This window comes from Glycine soja, chromosome 8, assembly GCF_004193775.1.
Source record: "Glycine soja cultivar W05 chromosome 8, ASM419377v2, whole genome shotgun sequence".
Classification (NCBI taxonomy): domain Eukaryota; kingdom Viridiplantae; phylum Streptophyta; class Magnoliopsida; order Fabales; family Fabaceae; genus Glycine; species Glycine soja.
The window spans coordinates 15,321,164-15,346,149 of NC_041009.1; the positions used below are offsets into that span (position 1 = coordinate 15,321,164).

A 24,986-nucleotide genomic window follows, 5' to 3' on the forward strand; every position below is an offset into this window, starting at 1 on the left:
TAAAAGGAGTAGGAAGCACCAAATTTTAAGCTGCCTTAGACATTTAAGTTGAGTTTGTATCTATCTAAAGTATAAACAAAGTTCATGTGGACTCGACACTCATACTTCCATTTACTTTACTACTTGAAACAATTTGATGCACTTACAAATGTAATAACTGTTAAATATGACTTATTTTTTATAATAAAAATATATTGAAAATATCTTTTAAAATATTTATTTAGCAGTTATTTTTGGCTTAAATGATAGAAATTGATATTATTTATGACTTGCAAATATGGAAAAGAGGGATTAAAAGTGAAAAAGATCCTGAAAATATAAAAAATATGAATAAGGAAGATTTTTTGCATCAGGCCAAAGTTCACTCCAACAACTATAAAAAAGAGTAAGGCAAGGAGAAAACACACCACCCCGAAGACTCAGAGCTCTCTAATGAATACATCTTAAGCCTGAGTGTGTCTAGTAGGAGGAATCTTTCTTTTTCCATCCCTTCTCTTCCATCAGTTTCTAAACCCCTTTTCAAGTGTAAGACCCCTTGTGGCTATGAGAGGCTAAACCCTTACTTAGGGCCTGACAGACCTAAAAATCCAAAAGATGTATTGTACACTTCATATTTATCAATGTAAACAGGTATTTTCTTTCCTATTATCCTTTCTTACTTTTAATTTCATGCATCATTCATCCTTACATCATCTTTGGGGGTTAGGTGTTCGACAGAGGGTAATCCTTAATAGAAAAACAAGAAAGGTTTGCATACATCTGTTTTAGGAATTAGTCGCTCGACAGAGGTAGGGAATTTCTAATAAAACTAAAAGGAATGAGTATCTTAATAAAATTATTGCTAGACATAGAGTGATTTCATTAACAAAGCAAACATCTAGAATTAGAACTTCATACATTTTATCTATTGAGTCTTTGCAAAGACATTTGGGAGATAGATAGGTACGATACGCTTGTTATCCCTGAGACATCAGGGACAAGTATTCTAAGAGATATGGGTAGGAAAAAAATTCATCAAATTGATAGAAATAAATCTAAAATAATACATCTTAAGCAAATAAGGCAGGCTAGATCCTAACATTATCACATTCTGAATTTATCATTCTTTATCTTTATCTTAATCTTTTATTTCTCTTGTCTTTTACTTTTCTTATCTTATCTTTGTTTTATCTTTATCATCTTTTAATTTAAATCTTTTATCTTTTCTATTTTCTATTTTTATCTTTAAATCTTTCATCTTTTCTTTCAAATCTTTATCTTATCTCCTACCTTTCTTTATTTATTATATTATTTTCTTATCTCTTGCTTGTAAATTGAATTTGCATCAATCTAAATACAAACAAAGTTCTTATGGATTTGACACTCGGACTTCCGAGTACTTTACTACTTGTGACAAATTGGTACACTTGCCAACAAGTTAACAAAATGAGTTAACAAGAAGTGTAATTACCACTACAATTTATGTTAAAATTACTTTTAACTTTCTTAAAAATATGAAATATATTTAATAATTAAGAAAAAAATAATTGAGAAGGATAATAGTTAATGTTATCTTAATCTATTTTAAAAAATAAAAACATTTTTTATAAAGTGAACAAATAAAAAGAAATAAGTAAAAAATAATAAAATAAGCTAAATCCTTATTAAAGAAAGCATTTTTACAAGCCTATTAATCAAATAATGGATGTTAACTTTTCGGTAAGTGCACCAATTCGTCTAAGTAATAAAGTAAAACGGAAGTTTGAGTGTCGAGTCCACATAGACTTTGATTATACTCAAAATTTGTGTTTATCCAATTTTCAAGCAATTGATGGATTGATTTAAATATTTATAACATTTGACATAAAATTAAACTAATTAGCTAGCATGTGCAAGACGAGAAAAACAAACACTCTGAGCGGTGAAGTGATGGTTGATGCAAAATTATAGGTATGTTTGGGCTTAGTCTACCGAAATTACTCTTGATGCAATGTCAATGATTTTTCTCTATTCAATATTATTTCAATTATCACCTACATTTACTCGTATACTCTAACCATGATTCCTCACACGAAAGAGCCTAATTTACCTAGTTTTTCTCCTAATCCCTTAAAAGACAAATTCGGTAAATTGCATTATAACTAGAGATGCATAAAACAAACTAAATAACATCATTCTATCCCTAGAGATGAATTATTTAGATTTTTTTCTAGTTCTTAAGAGATAAACATTTTTCAATGCATAAACCCTAAAACATAACATGAATATGGATGATCAAGCCACAAACATGAAAATAAGCACAAAAAAAAGACAATGAAACTAAAATAACATTAAATAAATAGTAAGAATCATTACATCAAGAGTGTTTAGTTGTTAAGCTTCCAACAATGGATGGTTTAACCTCTCATTGTCATGAGAGACTTATAATTACAAAAAGGAATGAAAATAGGTGAAGAGAGTGGAGAAGAATGGAGAGGAAGTGGAAGTGGAAGCTCCTAATGGTTGATTAATTTCTCTTCCAAAGGAATGTGCCCTAGTTTTTCTTTGTGTGGGGAAGAAGAATGAATGCCTCATTCCCTCCTTTTTCCTCACTTAAAACGCAACTGAATTTTGTTTTTTTTTTTCATGACCTCGCACTAACTGTGAATGCACGTTAAGCGAGGAATAAGTGACTATGCGTTAAGTATACAACACGCGCTAAACACATCTTCACATGACATCTGGCTTTCCCTGGTGGCTTTTTTGTGCTAAGCGAGGGCTATCCGTTGAGTAAGAGTGACGCGTTGAACGATAATCTCCAGATTTGCAATTCTCTTCCATGCCTTCTTCTATGTTTGTACATAAAATACACCACCAAAATAATATAAATTTACCAGTTTAAACACCAATTGAATAAAACTCAGAAGATGTCAAAATCTTAATGATTCACACCAAAAGAAATAATAAAAGAAAAAAATTCGATAATTTATGTATAATTTAATTACAAAATATATTTATGCACAAGAGTTATCAATGGAAACTCTATATTAATTAGACAATTAATATTGTGGCCGGTGCTCATTTGACCAACAAAATAAATCTTTATTTCCAAACCATGCTTGGGTCATCCTCACACGCTAATCCTAAGCTGGAAAAATGCATTGAAAAGATGCAGTAGATTAAATAATAGTTCAAACTTCAAAGTAATCGAGCTAACTAGGTATTTACTAAGTTCGAAATAATATTTTGATCTTATCCATCGATAAACTATATAAGATCCACAACCTAAAACATACAGCTAGTTAAAAAATACTTATATTTTATCTACAAACCAATGAAGTTAGAATATGTGCAGCCTTCGTGTGATCATATATTTTAAATTCAAGGTTGTAAGAACATGAAGTTAAAATATATGCCACCTGCAAATCTGAATAAGTAATTTATGAGAAAAAAAATACCACGATCACATACAGTTTTTTTATAACAAAATCGTACAGGATGGTAACTTTTTAAGATTTGTGTTCTATAATAAAATATTATATATAATTAAATAGGAGGTTAAAAAATTGAACCAATACGCATGAGGTATAATTCCTTTTGTTGACTGCGTGCTCCTGATCGATATATATTGTATCACAAGAGCCTTTGGCACACTTACATGACACATGTGTATAGCAGTAAATATTAGATTTAACAAATAGTTGGGCCAGAGATTCGAAGATTGTTCTCCATCTTGTCCAATAAGATTGTAATCCAGCCCCAATATATTGTGAAAGATCGATCTTTGGAACACTCCATTCTTAATTAACAAGCAGTGACCAGTGATCCTTGGTCATATATTCCTGCAGAGAAGCAGATAGACGCTCAATGTTGATAACTTTAAGGTTACTTTTGGAGAATATAGTAATTTTTTTTCTTATCAGATTTATCATTTGGTGTACTTTTCCTCTTTCGTCTTTTTACACTGTGTTTGATTCAGAAGTAAGATAAGAAATTTTATTAAAGGAGAAGGTAATTTTATCAGGTTTAGTTAAATTAAGGAAATAAAAGAAGAAAAGTCACCTTACTTGATTACTAAAGAAACAGAAGAAATATTATTATTATTATTATTATTATTATTATTATTATTATTATTATTATTATTATTATTCTCAACCGTTAATTTTTAATCAATAATTATTATTCTTCTTCTTTATCTTCTAAAGTATGTTTTCTCCTTAGAAGAGGCAATTAAATCCTTTTTTTTTTTCTATTCAAACCATAGCCATTCTTTCTCAAACTAAAAATATCAACAATAGACTGGAATTTATTTCTGAATATATATTTTTCTTTCATATACAAAATTCAGATTGAGACTTTATTTTTTAGAAAAAGATCTAACAGGTATGACTTAGACTAACTATTTTATAAAATACTTTAAAGTTATTTTTTAATTAAACGTTTTGTCCCGTTTATCATGAAAACAAAATGGGGTTCCAAACGAAAGATTAAATTATAAGGATGATTTCGGTGCGGAAGCATCTTGTCACGCGTTGTATTGTATGAAAGTTACTAAACTTAGACTAAAGTCTCAATAAATTTTATATAAGATTGTACAAGTGTTTTAGATTTGATATCTATTGTAAAATTTTTAAATCTAAAAAAAAATATTTTTTAAATTCTCCCACTGATAACTAAACAAAACTTATGACCGAAATATTTAAGAAAAAATATTACATGCATCGATGCTGTAACGATATTCTTTTTACATTATTATTTAATTTCAAATCTTTATGTATAACAAGTTTATTAATTTGTATAATAATTATCTTAAAAGTAATTTATTAAGTCATATATTAACACTGTAATAATTTTTGCAATGAAAATGTATGCATATGAAGAGCATATTCAAAAGAAAATATTTGATTATTTTTTTAAAATGCATTAAGAAAATATCTTCTTTTTTTTAAATGCATTGATAATTTGTTTTGACTTTTCCTGATTTATTTGATGTATATACTCTTGTCTGGTTTGAGCTTCACTTCAGACCCTGTAGTGTGACACAATTACACAAGTAAAAGAAAAACATTGCACAGGAAAATATAGAATTAATTTAAAAAAGAAATGTTATAAAATAGTTTACATTTATTATTGTGCATATATTAATCATTTAATCTCACAGTTTACACCCAATTAAGTATGTCTCATTAATCATTATTGTCCTTAAACATGAACCTCTTTTATTAGTATGTTTAAACAAAAGGGGAAAAAAAGGGCTAATAATAGAGCAGACATAAGAGGACCTTTCCATTGGCGGAAGAGTTAACTATGTAGCAAATGAAAACATCACTTAAAACAAAAAAAATTAATGATGATGCAACCACATGCATATATTAATCATTTTATACCAGAAGAGGAGCTATCAGGAAGATCATGTTTTGCACGTGGTCTTAAAAAATTATCATTACCCTTCTTTGATCTGAGCTAGCATCTTATAATTTGGCCTTATAAATACTCATCACTTTGCTCGTGTTCCTCACAAGCCACAGGCTTAATCTTCTCTAGTTAAAAAAAGAAAAGCTACAGTGTAACGTTGTTACTTGTTGAAAGCAAAGATGTTTCCAGTTGTGTCGGGTATCTTTAACAGGGGCCAGAAGCTAAAGGGGACAGTGGTGTTGATGCGTAAGAATGTGTTGGACATCAACGCCCTCACCTCTGCTCAAAGTGCCACTGGTATTATCGGCGGCGCCATCGGTGCCGTCGGTGATATCATTGGCACCGGAGTTGACACCCTCACCTCCTTTCTGGGCAGATCAGTGGCCCTCAAGTTGATCAGTGCCACCAGTGCTGATTGTATGTTCTGTTCTTATTACTCATCATTCACTACTCTACACAATTTCCTTATTTGTTTTGTTGATGTTTGTTTTGTTTGAGTTCTGACTTGGAGACATTAACTGATTAGAAAATAAAATGAAGTGAAAAGAAACATAATAAAAATGTCTGTCCTTATATTATTTGGATAAGAAAGATTTATTAATTATTTTTTACTTTTTATTCAGTTTTAAAATATAAGTATTAAATATTTTTGCATAGTTGTAAATAAGGTGATTATTGTCTACCGGCTATATTTTAATCTTCATCATCTATATATAATTGTGTTATCCAGATTCATAGTTCTATATTATCATAATAAAACAAATTTTTACTTTATATGTACCTTGTATGTGTAGGTATTATCTAATTAATACTTTTAAAATATTCTATTTCAACGCAAACAAGAAGAAATAGGAATCAGACGGTAGGAAAAAGACAAATAATCCCTCCCAGAATCTTGTTTTCCTCATTTTAATTTCTGTTTACTATTTAATAAAATTTTCTTGTATTTTATAATAAAATATATTGTTTAGAGCTCTAAAACTTTGACATTTAAATGAGAAAATGAGTTGTGTGATTTACCTAGTCGACTTCATCTAATAAGTGCTATTTTTTTTTTTTTTACTGAAGTCTAATAAGTACTACTGACAAAGAGCTTTTGTGATGTTGTAATTAAATTGTACTTGAGTTGTAACAAGAATAGCAATATGATATGAACGGTTCATGTGAGAAACATTAATTGACAGTCTGACATATAACTGTAATTGACAAATGAACTTCAATAATTGAGAAATTGACATCATGAGAAATTTTTGTAGCAACCGGAAAGGGAAAGGTTGGAAAGCAAACTTTTCTGGAAGGTCTTGTTGCTTCCTTACCAACCTTGCGAGCTGGAGAGTCTGCATTGGATATTCACTTTGAATGGGACAGTGACATGGGAATTCCTGGAGCATTCTACATAGAGAATTTCATGCAAGTTGAATTCTTCCTTGTGAGTTTGACTCTTGAAGACGTTCCTAACCATGGAACCATCCACTTTGTTTGCAACTCATGGGTTTACAATGCAAAAATGTACAAAAACACTCGTATCTTTTTTACCAACAAGGTAAACCATTATTCACCTAGTAAAGTAGTAATTAATTTGTTCAATTTAAATTGTATTTCCCAGAAAATGACATTATGCATCAATGAGAAAATTTGTTAAATGTGAATAAATGTAGACATACCTTCCAAGTGAAACACCGGGTCCACTAGTGAAGTACAGAGAAGAAGAATTGAAGACTTTGAGAGGAGATGGAACAGGACAGCGCAAAGAACATGAAAGGATCTATGATTATGATGTCTACAATGATTTGGGAACACCCGAAAAGGACAATTTGGCTCGCCCGGTTCTCGGGGGGTCCACCTTGCCTTACCCTCGCAGAGGAAGAACTGGTAGAAACAAATCTAAAAAAGGTAAGGCTTTTTGTTCTATCTAATTAGTTTCAAACCTCTTTTTTCAGTTCTCTTGTGATATTATTTATTTTATGATATCTTAGCAAAAATGATGCAATGAAATTAGCCAAACATTATGTCACCATTAATTAGGATCAATTTGTTTTGCCAGAACTGAGATGTTTTCTGCAAAGCAAACATATAACAACTTTTGCTGATCTGAAACAGTTCCCTATCCTATGAGTTCTGAAATTACTGTCATTAATGTTGCTATTAAATATCTTAAACAGATCCTAAAAGTGAGATTCGCAGCGACTCTGTTTACATTCCGAGGGATGAGTCATTTGGTCACTTGAAGTCATCAGATTTCCTTGCTTATATACTCAAATCTGCATCTCAAAATGTGATACCTCAATTACAATCTGCACTTAGACTACAATTCAACCAGCCTGAGTTTACTAGCTTTGACGACGTGCGCGGACTCTATGATGGTGGGATTAAGTTGCCTACTGATGCACTTAGCAAGCTTAGTCCTATACCATTGTTCACTGAACTCTTCAGAACTGATGGGGAACAGGTCCTTAAGTTTCCCACACCTAAAGTAATTCAAGGTAGTACATTAAAAGCATATTCCTGATCCTAGCAATATTTATATTCATAAATAAACATGGTAAGCTGATACATCTTTTGAAATGTTTTTTATTTGGAACAGTGAATCTGTCTGGATGGATGACTGATGAAGAGTTTGCAAGAGAGATGATTGCTGGAGTAAATCCACACATTATTAAGAAACTTGAGGTAAATTTACTATTGAACTGTTAAGTACATAAAACTATAAACATTTTATCCACTTGTTAAATTTGCAGTTGATAACCTTAACTCATTGCAAATTATATTTATTGCAGGAGTTCCCACCAAAGAGCAAGCTAGATAGCCAACTTTACGGTGATAATACCAGCACAATAACCAAAGAAAACTTAGAGCCTAACTTGGGTGGACTCACTGTAGAACAGGTAAATTCACATTTTTTTTTTTATTTTCTTTACTTATACAGTACATTGTTTTGAAGAATTCTACTGTTACTTTGCTGCAAAATCGATTTGTTTTGATACGATTGGAATGAATCGCAAGGACTAAAACATTTTTGGTTGAACAGGCTATCCAAAACAACAAATTGTTCATACTAGACCATCATGACACACTAATTCCATATTTGAGGAGAATAAACGCAACTGAGACAAAGGCCTATGCTACTAGAACCATCCTTTTCTTGCAAGATAATGGAACTTTAAAGCCATTGGCCATTGAACTAAGTAAACCACATCCTCAGGGTGATAATTTTGGCCCTGTTAGTGATGTTTACCTTCCAGCAGAACAAGGTGTTGAAGCTTCTATTTGGCTACTTGCCAAGGCTTATGTGATCGTAAATGACTCTTGCTACCACCAGCTTGTCAGCCATTGGTATAAATTTTGCAAACTAGATTTATATAATCAAACTTAGTTTATCTATTTTTGAATTACTCTTTAATATCTTTACATGTACGACAGGTTAAACACTCATGCAGTTGTTGAGCCATTCGTGATAGCAACAAACAGGCATCTTAGTGTTGTGCACCCTATTCACAAACTTCTTCTTCCACACTATCGCGACACAATGAACATCAATGCCCTTGCTAGGAATGTCCTGGTGAATGCTGAGGGTATTATAGAATCAACATTCTTCTGGGGAAAATATGCTTTGGAAATGTCTGCTGTTGTATACAAGGATTGGGTTTTCCCTGAGCAGGCACTACCTGCTGATCTTGTTAAGAGGTAATCCTTACAAGTTATAAGCACGTATCTAAAATATTTAGATCCTAGTTCTTTTCATTACTTGAGATAAAAAAAAATGATGTTAATGTTATTTTTCTTTGCTTGTTATCCAGAGGTGTGGCTGTTGAGGATTCATCTTCTCCACATGGTCTTCGTCTTTTGATAGAGGACTATCCTTATGCTGCTGATGGATTAGAGATATGGGCTACTATCAAGTCATGGGTCCAAGAATATGTCTCTTTCTACTACAAGTCAGATGCTGCTATTGCACAAGATGCTGAACTCCAAGCCTTTTGGAAAGAACTAGTAGAGGTTGGCCACGGTGACAAGAAAAATGAGCCATGGTGGGGGAAGATGAAAACTCGCCAAGAGTTGATTGAATCTTGCACCACACTCATTTGGACTGCTTCAGCCCTTCATGCAGCTGTTAATTTTGGACAATATCCTTATGGTGGCTATATCCTTAACCGGCCAACTCTTAGCAGGCGATTCATGCCTGAGATAGGGTCCCCTGAGTATGATGAGCTTGCTAAGAACCCTCAGAAGGCATATTTGAAAACAATTACAGGGAAGAGTGATGCCCTTAAAGACCTTACAATTATAGAGGTCTTGTCAAGGCATGCTTCCGATGAGTTGTACCTTGGACAGAGAGATGGTGGTGAATTTTGGACTTTTGACAAAGAGCCATTAGAGGCCTTCAAGAGGTTTGGAAAGAAGTTGGCAGAAATTGAGCAAAAGCTCATCCAAAGGAACAATGATGAGACACTGAGGAACCGATACGGCCCAGTGCAGATGCCCTACACATTGCTTTATCCTTCTAGTGAAGAAGGGTTGACTTGCAGAGGCATTCCTAACAGCATCTCCATCTAAAGAGGTTTATGGTTGTGTTGCAATTTAAATAAAAGATGAGGTGTAATTCCTTCATTCCCGTGTATAGTTATTATGTATGTTTGGATGCTTTGATGTTTTGCTTTAATAAATTTTCTCTGTTTCTACTTTGTACCATGCTAGATTTACAATATGAAGTGAAGCTTTCATGCATGGAAATAGTAATTTAAAACACCAAAGCTTGTTGCAAAACTAGCAATGAATTCATATTATGATGTTGCCCAAGTTAACATCATAATATGAATTCATATTGGAAGAACTTTCCTCATCTCACGATTACCTTTTCAAAACTTCAATTCCAGAAGCATTAGGCAAGTGTCTGAAATTTGGTGTACTGGATCTCTCACACAACCAATTCTCTTAGGATTCCAGACGGTTTGGAAAATTCGATTAGACTAAATTCTTTGTTCTCAACAATAACCTTCTCTTAGGAACAATACCTCCCATAAATGGGACGAATATGCACTAAATTGATCAAGCTTGACTTGTCCAATATAATAGATTAACAGGAAGCATCCCAGTGGAAATTGGCAGGCTTGGGAGAATTGATCAATTTTCTCAATTTATCATTTAACAATTTGGAAGGAAAGATTCCATCTGATGGTATCTTTACTTTATTTCAGTTTCAAACTTGTCATTCTTAGGGAATCCACAACTCTGGGGAACAATTGCAGGCATATCCTTGTGCTATCAAAGGAATGGTGGTGTTAGTGTTAACTCGTTGACAAGTGTATCAAATCGTCACAAGTAGTAAAGTTCTCGGAAGTCCGAGTGTCGAATTCACAGGGACTTTGTTTGTACTTAGATTAATGCAAACCCCAATTTAAAAGCAAGAATTTAAAGATAAAATTAGAAGATAAAAGAAAAGATAAGATATTTAAAGATAAAGTTAGAAGATAAAAGAAAAGATAAATGATAGAAGATAAAATATTTAAATTGCGATAAAGATAACTACTTCTACGAAATAAATCTAAATCTACTAAATCTAAATACTTACTCCTAGAACCCTCCTGGAACCCAACAATAAAAATAGGGAATAAAATCTATATATTAAAATCGCTAAAACCTGACAAGTCTAATTAGCCTAGATATATGGATTCTGGATTTGTCTGTTATCAATACCAGCGAACTAATTCTACCTCACATCTATCCATCTACTTGCCCGTGATGCCTCACGATGACAAGCCTACCTTAATTACCTATCTTCCAAATGCCCTTTGCGAACACTCAATAACTAAGATGCATTAAGATTACATTCTAGATGTTTGCTAAAGCATGGGCATTGGGGCATTAAGTCATTCTAACCCAATGATTTCTTTCTTTTATTGTTCTATTAAGCGTTACCCTCTCCCGAATGGCCTAACCCTTAAAACCGATTCACGCATTCATTCTTTATCCCTAATTAGGCTTTACCCTCTCCCGAGTGACCTAAAGACTAACAGAAAATAAAGTTTGAAATGCAGAATAAATAAGAAAGAAAGCAGGTAAAAGAACCTGGAAGAAAAACTCTCTAAAAGATAACCCGATAATTTCTTTCTTTTAGTGTTCTGTTAAGCGTTACCCTCTCCCGAGTGGCCTAACCCTTAAAACAGATTCAAGTATTCATTCCTTATCCCTAATTAGGTTTTTCCCTCTCCCGAGTAGACTAAACCCTAACAGGAAGCAAGTTTCGAGATACAGGATGTAAAAAGAAAGAACGGTAAATAAATAAAAGAACCTGGAGGGAATTCCTCCTTTTATTGATAACTCTTGAAATGCTCCATACATCTTTGGCTTTTTAGGCCTGTCAGGCCCTAGCTAGGGGGTTTAGCCACTCATGGTCATGAGGGCTTTACAATGAGAGGAGGGGTGAAAGAATAGGTGCAAACTTGGGCTTGGACCTTCTTCAAATTTTCTTCTTTTCTTCAATTTTTCTGCCCTTTTTGCTTGTTACATTTCCAATTTTTATATCTGCAACCAAAAATTCAATTTAATTAATTTTCTAACTTTTAATCACAAATAACTGCTAAATAATTAATTTCAGGTCAATATTTAATTAATTTTCTACTATTAAAATACAATTATTTAGCAGCTATCAGTTAGTTTCACAATCTTTTGTTCTTTATAGTATTACTTTTTGCATCTTCATATCAACATTGTTGTCAATAATTTGCTGTGTAATTGGATATGCAAGCGTCTTAAAGTAATCATCAACTCTCAGGGGACTGAGGCAAGCAAGAATCCACAACATACCAGTCATGGTGATGCATTCACAATCTGGAATGAAAAATATGTATGAATGTGTGTGCGCATGCAAGTCACGAAACCAGGTTCTGTTCTTTGTTTGTTCATTAATTATTTCTAAATTTTCTTTTGCTGTGTAGTTGTGCTTATTAGTTTGTTATTGCCTGTTTATCCTTTTGCTTCTGATACTTCTGTTTTATTATTCATGCTTGGTTTGAACACGCATTCAACTTTGGGAATGATGTCTCAGGCCTGTAAATGTAATAAAATAGACGGAAAAACCTAAATGTTATGAGGGAAAAAAGAAATTAGAGGACGTTTACCGGTTGTAGAAAAGTTTAGGGACAAAGGCTCTTTGAATGGTGACTATGGGCTAAACTTAATCTTACAAAACGAGCTTGTAAGATCATGTTTACACCTCAATTATATACACTATTTTGATCATATCACTAGTCGATGTGAGATATCCAATATATTCTCCTCACATCAAGGACTGAACATCTCAATTCTCAAGCGTGAAATTTACAGGACCGAACATATGCCGATGGTTCGATAATGGCTCTATAGAGGGTTGTCCGATAAACACAACAACAATTATTAGGACATGCTTTGATACCATCATTAGGAAAAACCACTCATCTCTTCATGCACAATAATGAAAGAACACACAATAGAATTAAAAAAGCAACACCATAAATAAAATAAGAAAAAAATGATAAATTTATTTAAAGTGGTTTGATCTCTCAACTTTCATGCCTACATCCACAACAATAATTTATTTAATGTGATTCGACATCTCATGTCTACATTCATAACATAACTTTGTTTAACGTGATTCAGACCTACATGCTTAAATCACTATTGTAATTGCATCACGATGTGAGATTTCCAACAAAAACCATACAAATAATGAAAGTTCAGAGAAAAAAAAACATGTTACTTCCCTACCAACCTTGGGAGCTGGCCAGTCTGCATTTGATCTTCATTTTGAATGGGACGGTGACATGGGAATTCCTGGAGTGTTCTACATTCAGAATTTTATGCATGTTGAGTTCTACCTTGTGAGTTTGACTCTTGAAGACGTTCCTAACCATGGAACCATGCACTTTGTTTGAAACTCATGGATTTACAATGCAAATAAGTACAAAATGACCGCATTTTCTTTTCAAACCAGGTACACACAATTCATCACCTACGTACCAAGCAAGCATGTAGTTTTGTTGAATTTAAAATTGAATTTCTTTAAAGTTGCACATCATCGATGAGAAAATTCGTTACATATAAATAAATGTAAATATTGTAGACATACCTTCCAAGCGAAATACTGGGTCCACTAGTAGAGTATAGAGAAGAAGAATTGAATACTTTGAGAGGAGATGGAACAGAAGAGCGCCAAGAACATTACAGGATATATGATTATGATGTTTACAATGATTTGGGCGATCCTGACACCAATGACAGATTGGGCCGTCCGGTTCTCGGAGGATCCGACACGTTGCCATACCCTCGGAGGTGTAGAACTGGCAGAAAACCATCTAAGAAAGGTAAGGCTGCTAATCTATGCCTTTTTCAGTTCTCTTGCTGATCTAAACAGTTCCTATCCTATGAATTTTAATTAAAATTATTGTTGTTTGTTGATGTTGTTAACATACATTTTACCAATATATATCTTAAACAGATCCTAAAAGTGAGAGTCGCAGCAACTTTGTTTACATTCCGAGGGATGAATCATTTGGCCACTTGAAGTTATCAGATTTCCTTGTTTATACTTAAATCTGCAGCTCAAAATGTGATACCTCAATTACAATCTGCACTTAGACTGCAATTCAACTAGCCTGAGTTTACTAGCTTTGACGACGTGCATGGACTCTATGAGGTTGGAATTAAGTTGCCTACTGATGCACTAAGCAAGCTTAGCCCTATAACATTGTTCAAGGAACTCTTCCAAACTGAAGGCGAACAGGCCCTTAAGTTTCCAAAGCCTAAAGTAAATCAAGGTATATTAGAAATATACTCTTTCAATATTTAATTTCAAATAACAAAGTAGGCTGATTAATAAATCTTTTAAAAAATGTTCTTATTTGGAGCAGCGGAGCAGTCTGCATGGATGACCGATGAGGAATTCGTAAGAGAGATGCTTGCTGGTGTAAATCCAACCGTTATTATGGCTTCGGGTAAATTTACTAGTAGTACTTTACTGTTAAGCAACTACAGAAAACTATAACATTATCCACTTGTTAAATTTGCAGTTAGCTAGCTACAAAGTAACTTACCCCATATCAAATTAAATTTATTGCAGTTGTTTGAGTTCCCACCAGAGAGCAAGCTAGATAGACAGCTCTACGGCGATAACACTAGTACAATAACCAGAGAACACTTGGAGCCTAACTTGGGTGGCCTCTCTGTAGAAAAGGTAAATCCACATTCTTTTTCTTTTCTTTTCTTATACAGTAAAATTACTTCGAAGGAATTCTCTGCAAAATCGATTTGTTTTGAATTTTTATATGATTGAAATGAATTACTAGGACTAGAATAATTTTGGTTGAACAGGCTATGGAAAACAGAAAATTGTTCCATCTAGACCACCATGATACAATCTTTCCATATTTGAGGCGAATAAACGAAACTGACACAAAGGCCTATGCTGCTAGAACCATCCTTTTCTTGCAAGATAATGGAACTTTAAAGCCATTGGCCATTGAGCTAAGTAGGCCACATCCTGAAGGTGATAAATTTGGTCCTGTTAGTAATCTTAACCTTCCATTTGGCTACTTGCCAAGGCTTATGTGGTCATAAATGACTCATGCCATCACCAACTTGTCAGCCATTGGTATAAATCTTGCTAATCACACTCTTACTATCAAACTTAATTACATTTTCTATATTTATGAATTGTTTACGAATATCTTTACGTGTATGACAGGTTACACACTCACGCTGTTGTTGAGCCATTTATCATAGCAACAAACAGGCATCTTAGTGTGGTTCATCCTATTCACAAACTTCTGCTTCCACACTACCGTGATACAATGAACATAAATGCAGTAGCACGGAATGTCCTGGTGAATGCAGAGGGTATCATAGAATCAACATTCTTGGGGGGAAAACATGCTTTGGAAATGTCTGCTGTTGCATACAAGGATTGGGATTTCCTTTGGAGTTCACTACCTAATGATCTTGTTAAAAGGTAAATCCTTAACAAGTTATATAAGCACGTCCCTAAAAAATCTAGTTTCAAGGTCTATCCGTTAATGTAAGATAAAAATGACAAAAGTGATGTCAAATAAATACTTTTTGATGTTAATGCTATTTTGCTTGCTTGTTATCTAGAGGACGGGCTGATGCGGATCCATCTTCGCTGCACGGTGTTGTTCGACTTCTGATAGAGGACTATCCCTATGCTGCTGATGGATTAGAGATATGGTCTGCTATCCACTCATGGGTGGAAGAATATGTCAGTTTCTACTACAAGTCAGATGTTGCTATTGCACAAGACACTGAACTCCAAGCCTTCTGGAAAGAAGTTAGAGAGGTTGGTCATGCTGACCAGAAAATTAATGCAAGGTGGCCAAAGATGCAAACTTGTTCCACTCTCATATGGACTGCTTCAGACCTTCATGCAGCTGTTAATTTTGGGTAATATCTGTATGGAGGCTATATCCTTAACCGACCAACCCTCAAAAGGTGTTTTTGAAAACAATTACAGGGAAGAGTGATGCCCTTAAAAACCTTACAATTATAGAGGTCTTGTCAAGGCATGCTTCTGATGAGTTGTACCTTGGACAGAGAGATAGTGAATTTTGGACTTGTGATGCACAACCATTAGAGGCATTCAAGAGGTTTGGAAAAAAGTTGGCAGAAATTGAGCAAAAGCTCATCCAAAGGAACAATGATGAGACACTGAAGATGTCCTACACATTGCTCTATCCTTCTAGTGAGGAAGGTTTGACTTGCAGAGGCATTCCTAACAGTATCTCCATTTAATTAAGAAGGTTTGACTTGCAGAAGCCATTCCTAACTAGTTAGTTGCGACAACTAACTAGTTAGCAATTACCTTTAAAATAACAACTCTATTTTGAAAATTTAAAAATGTAATATAAATAAATAAAAGTCATCTGAAACATTCGTTAAATCAGACTCTAAGCAACTTACTGATGGCTTGCTTTCTTGTCAATGGTCCACTCAGAATTTGGATCTATTGATCTGCAGAATTGTAAAGAAGCTCTCAACCATATCCCTAACTCTTTCTTTGAGTTTTTCTTCTAGACAAGTTAATCGGGTCGCTCACTCCTTTCCAAGAATGTCCAGATTTTTTATTACTCCACAATGTCTCCAGCATATACATTCCCGATTGTATCATACTCTTATTATTATGAATGAATGAAATAATATGAGCTTCTTTCTTGAAAAAAATTAATTAATCATTATAATAGGAATTAGATATGCACGTCAATAATCTATGAAAAAATTGATAGGTTAAAATAAAAATTTTGTCCTTTTATTTATATTTTTGGTTTCATCTTTTGATAATTTATTACACTAACTAGGTTAATTTGATAAAATATATGGCAAACTGTGAGAGTTGCTACATCATTGTTGTATATTTTCCCCCTGTTTATCCAAAAAAAAAAACTAGCTAAAATTGCTGTATATTTTTTAGTGTTTTAAATAAGAAAATATTTATTTTTAGTTTTTAAAAACATATACTTTTATTTATTTTTTAATTGATAGAAATCAAAGATAATATCAAGTTTACAACACTCATACATCTTACTCAATCAATTGAGCTATATCTCTTTGATATATTTTTTATTTTTTTTAATTAATCGGATTATTAATAGACTTGAAGTTACATTTGATATATTTTCATTAATAAAAATTATAAAGGAATAGTTTACAATTTATAATTAATTAAAACATTTAATATATTTTGATAGATGATTTTAATTACTTTTTCGTACATAAATGTTTTTACTTGCTTTAATTTTTTTAAAAAAATATATTTTAATATGATTAATACTTTAACACACTATCAATATATGATGAAAAAGTGTTAGAAATATTTATTAACGCGCTTTTTTAATATTATTTTTTATTATTAAATAATTTTCACTTCGGTTTTACTTAATAACTTAATGTTTTTTATTTAATAATACAAATATGTTTCAAACGCGTTGTCGATGTTTTTTATATTGTTCATTTCCATGAAGTTTAATTTGGCATTTAAAATTTATATTTTAATAAGAATTTGAGTAAAATGACCTAAAAACCAAACTAATATGATAATTATAAAATTTCTCTTAGTAATATTCCTGTTAATTACCACCAAAAATGTGTTGTCTTGAAACATTTAATAACGTTTTAATTTTGATATAATTTTATTAATAATAAAAATTGTCTGATTTTTTTATATTTTATTTTAAATATTTGAACATTTAAAATTTCATTTATCATTTTTTAGTATTATTAAATGACCCAAAATAAAATTCGTAAAGTTTTCTAAAAGTTAAGAATAAAATGCACCAAATTAATTTGTTGAAAATAAAATTTGTCAAAAATTAAAAAATTGAGAGTAAAAAATATAATTAAGCATATTTACTTAATTATTTCTCTTTCCACATTTAATCATGTGTATAAAGGGATAACCACATGCACACCTATAATACGCACGGTGAGTACTTTAGCGTAAAGATAATCTTTTTTTTTTTTTTCTATCATGATATTGGTTGGTAAGATATTTTATTTTTTCTTGTTCGAGATAGTGATTAATCCGTGAACACATATAAAATGAGTATTTTTCTCTCAACAAAGTTTATTACATTTTCAAATATCAATCAAGATTTAAATTTTAGATCACTTAATTAAAGGATACAAATTATTATTACTTGTGTCCATGGTTGTTAAACTCGCGATTCTATGTAGAATCGTGGAGACTCCATAAACTTGACTCGTAAACTCATAAAAGTTTACTCAAAAGGTAGCAACAGAATCCACTACCCAAAATGCAGCAACAAAATCCACTATCCACCCTTGATGAAGCCAAAATTTCAATTAACAGATAATTTGTCCATGTTCGGGGAACCATCTTAGCTTTGCCAGAATTCAATACTAAGCATTGTTTCAAACTTTCAAATAACAGAGATTTTAATTAACAGATACTCCCTTAATTTAGCAACAAAACCCAAAACTCAACACTACAATGAAACTAACAATAGTCTTGCCAGAATTTCAATTAACAGATACTCTCTTGATAAGCATTGTTTCAAACATTCAATTAACAGAGATGAATTAACAAAGAAGCTTTGAGAAAGAAAACACCTTAGCGTCGTGGAGCAACGCTTGGAGCTAGGTCATGAAATGAGGACTTTTGACGAGTAAAGGCTTTCAAGTTTCAAACAATGACGAGGACCACCATGACGCGATTAACTCAGCAGTCTAGCATGGCAGCACGACAGTGATGATGACAACCACCACGACACGAGTAACTTAGCGAGAGTCATTTTCAGGGGTTAGTAGCTTGAACAAGGCAAAGTGAGTGAGTAGAGAGAATCACGAGAGTCATTTTCGGGGGTTGTTGTACGATGCTATTTTGGGTTTCCGTAAACTCGTGGACTCAGAGTAGACTTGCGAGTCTACCCAAATTTGTCCGAGTCTATGCAAAATCGGACGAATCTATTCCAATTTCGATTCTACTTCCGATTTAACTCGTCAACCCTTAATAGAATCGTAAAATCGTATGATTTTACGATTTAAATCGAGAGTTTAACAATCATGTTTGTGTCAATTATGGTTGGTAAGACAACCATTTTTATTTTTAGAGTTTTATAATCATTTAAATATAAAGTTTTAAAATCATTTTTTTTTAAGATTTATACCACGTAAATTGTTTTATATACATGCATTCTAAAAGTATTTTTACAAGAAAATTGTTTTACATCCCAATTTACAGGAAAGAAAAAAAATAGTAAAAGTAAAGAAATACAAGTTTTTATGATAAATGAACTAAATCAATTATCTAAACAGCCCTACACATGGTACCATGTTTTTCACGGGTTGTGAGAATGAAAATATCGGATAAGATCAACGAAGTACCCTCTGAACAATGAACATGATGTTAATTTGGCTCTATAAATACTCTGCACCCCTTTGCTTTTGTTTTTCACAAGCCACGGGCATTTCTTTCTTTATTATTATTATTAGCTAGTCTTAAAGAAAAAGAAGAGAGTGTAACGTTTTTTGTTGCAAAGAAAGATGTTTTCGGGTGTAACAGGTTTGATAAACAGGGGGCATAAGGTGAAGGGGACAGTGGTGTTGATGCAAAAGAATGTGTTGGACGTAAACGCCCTTACTTCTGCCAAGAGTGTAGGTGGTATCGCGGGCGGTGCACTCGGTGTTGTAGGGGGTGTCATTGGTACCGCAGTGGACACACTCACTTCCTTTTTGGGCCGATCCGTGGCTCTCAGGTTGATCAGTGCCACTAGTTCTGATGGTTACTAACTAACTTTTCTCATTACTCACTTCTTCTCATACACACACCATCATTAATTCACTAACACAATGACATTTTTTTTTACAATGGTGTCGATGAAGTTGATTGTGGAACTGATGATAAGTTAATGACGACTCTTTTTTCTTCTCAGAAATGATCCATGACATAAGAGTTGATAGGAAGAAAAAAAAAATAGATGTTGGAGAGAGATAAAGAGATCGAGGAAAAAAAAAGAGAGAAAATGATTAATATAAAATGTGATGTGATAAAAAAAAATTAAAAAAAATAGAGATGGAAATGAGTTGAGATAGAGTGAGTGAAATGAATATCATTATTGAAAAATTTATTTATATATATATATAAATTTTTCAGTAATGAAGTCTAATGTTATAAATGAGTTCAGTAATAAATTAATAGATCATACTTGTCAGTTGGCTATTTCATACTCCACAATACTTCTGTTTTTAATTTGTTATTTTTTCTAATGGTTTCAATGAAGTCTGAGACATATAGAACCCGATTCAAACTATTCATTCCCTTGAACTTAAAGATGGCTTAATAAAGAGTTTTTAATGAACTAAAACAAGGTTTTTCTTGTTCTCTCATTTTAAGAAGAGCATGATAATCGTACATCACATTTTAAATTGGGTTATTATATCTGTACACTTTTTCTTCATCTCACTCTTATTTCATTTTTTTCACCTCTTTTATTTTCCCATCACCATTTGTGAGTGAATGTTATAGTAATATTTTTCTTTTAAGAAAAGGAAAAACAAAAATATTATTTGAAGGAAATTTAATTACGACCTCAACTACGGTCATGTGTGTTAAATTAATATCTTTCTTTATCATTTTTTATTTTAAGATAAAAATAATTTTTTATCTAGATCACAGTATCTTTTATTTGAGACAATTCTAGATAAAATTATATATATATATATATATATATATATATATATATATATATATATATATATATATATATATAAAAGTGATATTTTAACAACTTTTTCCTTAAAAAAAATTGTTATATATGTATATAATTTTATGACAATCTAAAATCAGTTTTTATAATCAACGGTTTATAACTATAAATTGTACCTCTAAAAGTGTGTTAGATACTTAGATTCATACACAAGCCACTTGGATGAACGGAAATGAAGTAGGAGGAAAAAACAACTTACACATTTTTTGTAATTGAGCTGTAAAAGACTTGATTTGAATAGCTACATGATTAGTCATCAGAAGTGTTACATGACAATCATCCTTGCTGAAAATTGAAAATCAACTTCAATAATTAAGAATTTGACGAGTGCAATTTTTTTTTTTCTTATTTTCTGTAGGAAGTGGAAAAGGGAAAGTTGGAAAGCAAACATTTTTGGAAGGTATTGTTACCTCCCTTCCAACCTTGGGAGCAGGCCAATCTGCATTCAATGTTCATTTTGAATGGGACACTGACATGGGAATACCTGGAGCGTTTTACATTGAGAATTTTATGCAAGTTGAATTCTTCCTTGTGAGTTTGACTCTTGAAGACATTCCTAACCATGGATCCATCCACTTCCTTTGCAACTCATGGGTTTACAATTCCAAAAAATACAAAAGTGACCGCATTTTCTTTGCAAACAAGGTAAACCATATATATTCACCCTAGTAAAATAGTTAATTTGTTGAATTTAAATTGTATTTCCCAGAAATTGACATCATGAATCAAAAAGAAAATTTCTTAAATATAAATGTAGACATACCTTCCAAGTGAAACACCGGGTCCACTAGTGAAGTATAGAGAAGAAGAATTGAAGACTTTGAGAGGAGATGGAACAGGAGAGCGCCAAGAACATGAAAGGATCTATGACTATGATGTCTACAATGATTTAGGTGATCCTGACTCCAATGCCAGATTGGCTCGTCCAGTTCTTGGAGGATCCACCACCTTGCCTTACCCTCGTAGGGGAAGAACTGGTAGAAAAAAATCTAAGAAAGGTATAAGGCTTCTGTTCTAAGACTCAAACATTTTTTTGTGATGTTTACTTTATGCTATTTTAGCACAAATGAAATGCTAAAATGTGATCAACATTTAATAAGTTGTTTCTTGGAAACTCAGTTTCTATTTTGTTGTTGTAAATGTCTTTTGTTGTGTTGATCTAAACATTTTCTCTGCAATGATTCAAAAATTATTATTATTATTAGTTGCCAATATATATGCTACTCTTATAATCTTACCAGATCCTAAAAGTGAGAGTCGCAGTGACTTTGTTTACCTTCCAAGAGATGAATCATTTGGTCACCTGAAGTCATCGGATTTTCTTGTTTATATACTTAAGTCTGCATCTCAAAATGTCATACCCAAATTACAATCTGCACTTAGGCTACAGTTCAATCAGCCTGAGTTTAATAGCTTCGATGACGTGCGAGGACTCTATGATGGTGGAATTAAGTTACCTACTGATACACTTAGCCAGCTTAGCCCTATACCATTGTTCAAAGAACTCTTCAGAACTGATGGCGAACAGGCCCTTAAGTTTCCAACACCTAAAGTGGTTCAAGGTATATTTGAAATATACTAATATTTAATTTCAAATAACAAAGTAAGCTGATTAGTAGATCTTTTGCAATGTTCTTACTTGGAGCAGTGGAGCAGTCTGCATGGATGACTGATGAAGAATTCACAAGAGAAATGATTGCTGGTGTGAATCCACACATTATTAAAAGACTTCAGGTAAATTTACTATTTTACTGTTAAGCAAGAACAAAGAAACTAAAAATAGTTGATTCACTTGTTATGTTTGCAGTTGATAACCTTACCTCATTGCCAATTAAATTTATTGCAGGAGTTCCCACCAAAGAGCAAGCTAGATAGCCAGCTCTACGGTGATAATACCAGTACAATAGCCAAACAACACTTGGAGCCAAACTTAGGTGGACTCACTGTAGAACAGGTAAATCCACATTCTTTTTATCTTTACTTAGACAGCAACATTTCTTTGAAAAATTCGCTGCAACATCGATTTGTTTTGATATGATTGAAATGGGTCGCAAGGACTAAAATTATTTTTGGTTGAGCAGGCTATCCAACACAACAGATTGTTCATACTAGATCACCATGATACAATCTTTCCTTATTTGAGGAAAATTAATGCAACCGACACCAAGGCCTATGCTACTAGGACCATCATTTTCTTGCAAGATAATGGAACTTTAAAGCCACTAGCCATTGAGCTAAGTAAGCCACATCCTCGGGGTGATAATTATGGTCCTGTTAGTAATGTTTACCTTCCGGCAAACCAAGGTGTTGAAGCTTCTATTTGGCTACTTGCCAAGGCTTATGCAGTCGTAAATGACTCTTGCTTTCACCAACTTGTCAGCCATTGGTATAAATTTTTCTAATGACATTCTTACTATCAAACTTAGTTTTTCTATTTGTGAGTTATTTAATTTATATCTTCACATGTATGACAGGTTAAACACCCACGCAGTTGTTGAGCCATTCATCATAGCAACAAACAGACATCTTAGTGTGGTTCATCCTATTCACAAGCTTCTGCTTCCACACTATCGTGACACTATGAACATAAATTCACTGGCGCGAAATGTCCTGGTGAATGCAGAGGGTATTATAGAATCAACATTCTTGTGGGGAGGATATTCTTTGGAAATGTCTGCTGTTGTATACAAGGATTGGGTTTTCACTGAGCAAGCACTACCTGCTGATCTTGTTAAGAGGTAATCCTTACAAGTTATAAGCACGTACCTAAAATATTTAGATTCTAGGTCTATTCATTACTTAAGATAAAATAAAATTTGATGTCAAAATAACTTTTTGATGTTAATGTTATTTTCTTTTGCTTGTTATCTAGAGGTGTGGCTGTTAAGGATTCATCTTCTCCACATGGCCTTCGTCTTTTGATAGAGGACTATCCTTATGCTGCTGATGGATTAGAGATATGGGCTACTATCAAGTCATGGGTCCAAGAATATGTCTCTTTCTACTACAAGTCAGATGCTGCTATTGCACAAGATGCTGAACTCCAAGCCTTTTGGAAAGAACTTGTAGAGGTTGGTCATGGTGACAAGAAAAATGAGCCATGGTGGGGGAAGATGAAAACTCGCCAAGAGTTGATTGATTCTTGCACCATCCTCATATGGACTGCTTCAGCCCTTCATGCAGCTGTTAATTTTGGACAGTATCCATATGGAGGTTACATCCTTAACCGACCAACTCTTAGCAGGCGATTCATGCCTGAGAAAGGGTCTCCTGAGTATGATGAGCTTGCTAAGAACCCTCAAAAGGCGTATTTGAAAACAATTACAGGGAAGAATGAGACCCTTACTGACCTTACAATCATAGAGGTCTTGTCAAGGCATGCTTCTGATGAGTTATACCTTGGACAGAGAGATGGTGGTAATGGTTGGACTTCTGATGCACAGATAATACAAGCCTTCAAGAGATTTGGAAATAAGTTGGCTGAAATTGAGCAAAAGCTCATCCAAAGGAACAATGATGAGACCCTGAGGAATCGATATGGCCCTGTGAAGATGCCTTACACACTGCTTTATCCTTCTAGTGAGGAAGGGTTGACTTTCAGAGGCATTCCTAATAGTATCTCTATCTAAAGAGGTGGCATGGTTGTGTTGAATCTTAAATAAAGGATTAGAAGGGATTCATTTCCTTCATTCCCCCTATGTATGGTTATTGTGTATGTTTGGATGTTGTGACGTTTTGCATTAATAAAAACTGCTATGTCACTACTTTGTACCATGCTAGATTTGAAATATGAAGTACTTATTTCATGCTTCAAAATAGTATATTTAAACCACCAAAGATTGTTACAAAACTGGCAATCAATTCAAATTATGATGTTGCCTAAGTTGACTTTGGCAAAGCTCGAGTTCTGTCCAAAAAGAGATAGACCAAGTGCGTAACTGTGGACATGAAATACATGATCATATTACGCATTACTGTATAGAAAGGAACTAGGTGTTTCATGTGTTCTGTCTTCATTTAGGAGCACAGGTGCTGCTTTTGAATAAAAATTAGATACAATCTACATTGGGGAAATGAATACAATAATTCCGATGATGGAAACGAAAATCCAATTTATCAATTGTTGAGTGTTGGGATTTTGGCAAGAGTATCAAATTGCTCAAGTAATAAAGCAATAAATAAGTATCGTCTTCACAGAAACTTGTCTGATAAATTGATAATTCTTAATAATTTGGAATTGAGATTAATTAAATCTAAATAACAATATGTATAAAATCAAGAAAATCAAGGAAAGTAAGGGAAAGAAATATTGATTTGAAGATTTTGTTGAAAATAACTCAAATT

General features: G+C 33.0%; 2 protein-coding genes and 1 pseudogene across 2 annotated transcripts; all 3 read left to right on the plus strand.

The window, feature by feature from the left end:
- The first annotated feature begins 5,462 nt into the window (after positions 1-5,462).
- On the plus strand, positions 5,463-10,098 carry LOC114422278 (linoleate 9S-lipoxygenase-like). The gene is made up of 9 exons (XM_028388558.1): positions 5,463-5,790; positions 6,630-6,916; positions 7,032-7,266; positions 7,536-7,856; positions 7,958-8,043; positions 8,151-8,258; positions 8,402-8,706; positions 8,794-9,057; positions 9,171-10,098. The coding sequence occupies exons 1-9, from the start codon at positions 5,553-5,555 to the stop codon at positions 9,925-9,927; spliced, it is 2,601 nt and encodes an 866-aa protein (XP_028244359.1). The 5' UTR covers positions 5,463-5,552; the 3' UTR covers positions 9,928-10,098.
- Positions 10,099-13,172: 3,074 nt separating this feature from the next.
- On the plus strand, positions 13,173-16,512 carry LOC114423941 (annotated as a pseudogene).
- A 2,831-nt stretch (positions 16,513-19,343) lies between these two features.
- On the plus strand, positions 19,344-24,458 carry LOC114422277 (linoleate 9S-lipoxygenase-like). Its single transcript, XM_028388557.1, has 9 exons — positions 19,344-19,657; positions 21,001-21,287; positions 21,400-21,640; positions 21,884-22,204; positions 22,291-22,376; positions 22,489-22,596; positions 22,724-23,028; positions 23,117-23,380; positions 23,515-24,458. Exons 1-9 carry the CDS (start codon positions 19,420-19,422, stop codon positions 24,269-24,271), a joined length of 2,607 nt encoding a protein of 868 aa, XP_028244358.1. The 5' UTR covers positions 19,344-19,419; the 3' UTR covers positions 24,272-24,458.
- The last annotated feature ends 528 nt before the right edge of the window (positions 24,459-24,986 follow it).

Coding starts and splice junctions, on each gene's coding strand:
- LOC114422278 (XM_028388558.1), top strand. CDS start 5,553: ATGTTTCCAGTTGTGTCGGGTATCTTTAACAGGGGCCAGAAGCTAAAG. Junction 7,267..7,535: donor TAGAAACAAATCTAAAAAAG/GTAAGGCTTTTT, acceptor TATCTTAAACAG/ATCCTAAAAGTGAGATTCGC. Junction 8,044..8,150: donor ACATTATTAAGAAACTTGAG/GTAAATTTACTA, acceptor TATTTATTGCAG/GAGTTCCCACCAAAGAGCAA.
- LOC114422277 (XM_028388557.1), top strand. CDS start 19,420: ATGTTTTCGGGTGTAACAGGTTTGATAAACAGGGGGCATAAGGTGAAG. Junction 21,641..21,883: donor TAGAAAAAAATCTAAGAAAG/GTATAAGGCTTC, acceptor TAATCTTACCAG/ATCCTAAAAGTGAGAGTCGC. Junction 22,597..22,723: donor GTGGACTCACTGTAGAACAG/GTAAATCCACAT, acceptor TTGGTTGAGCAG/GCTATCCAACACAACAGATT.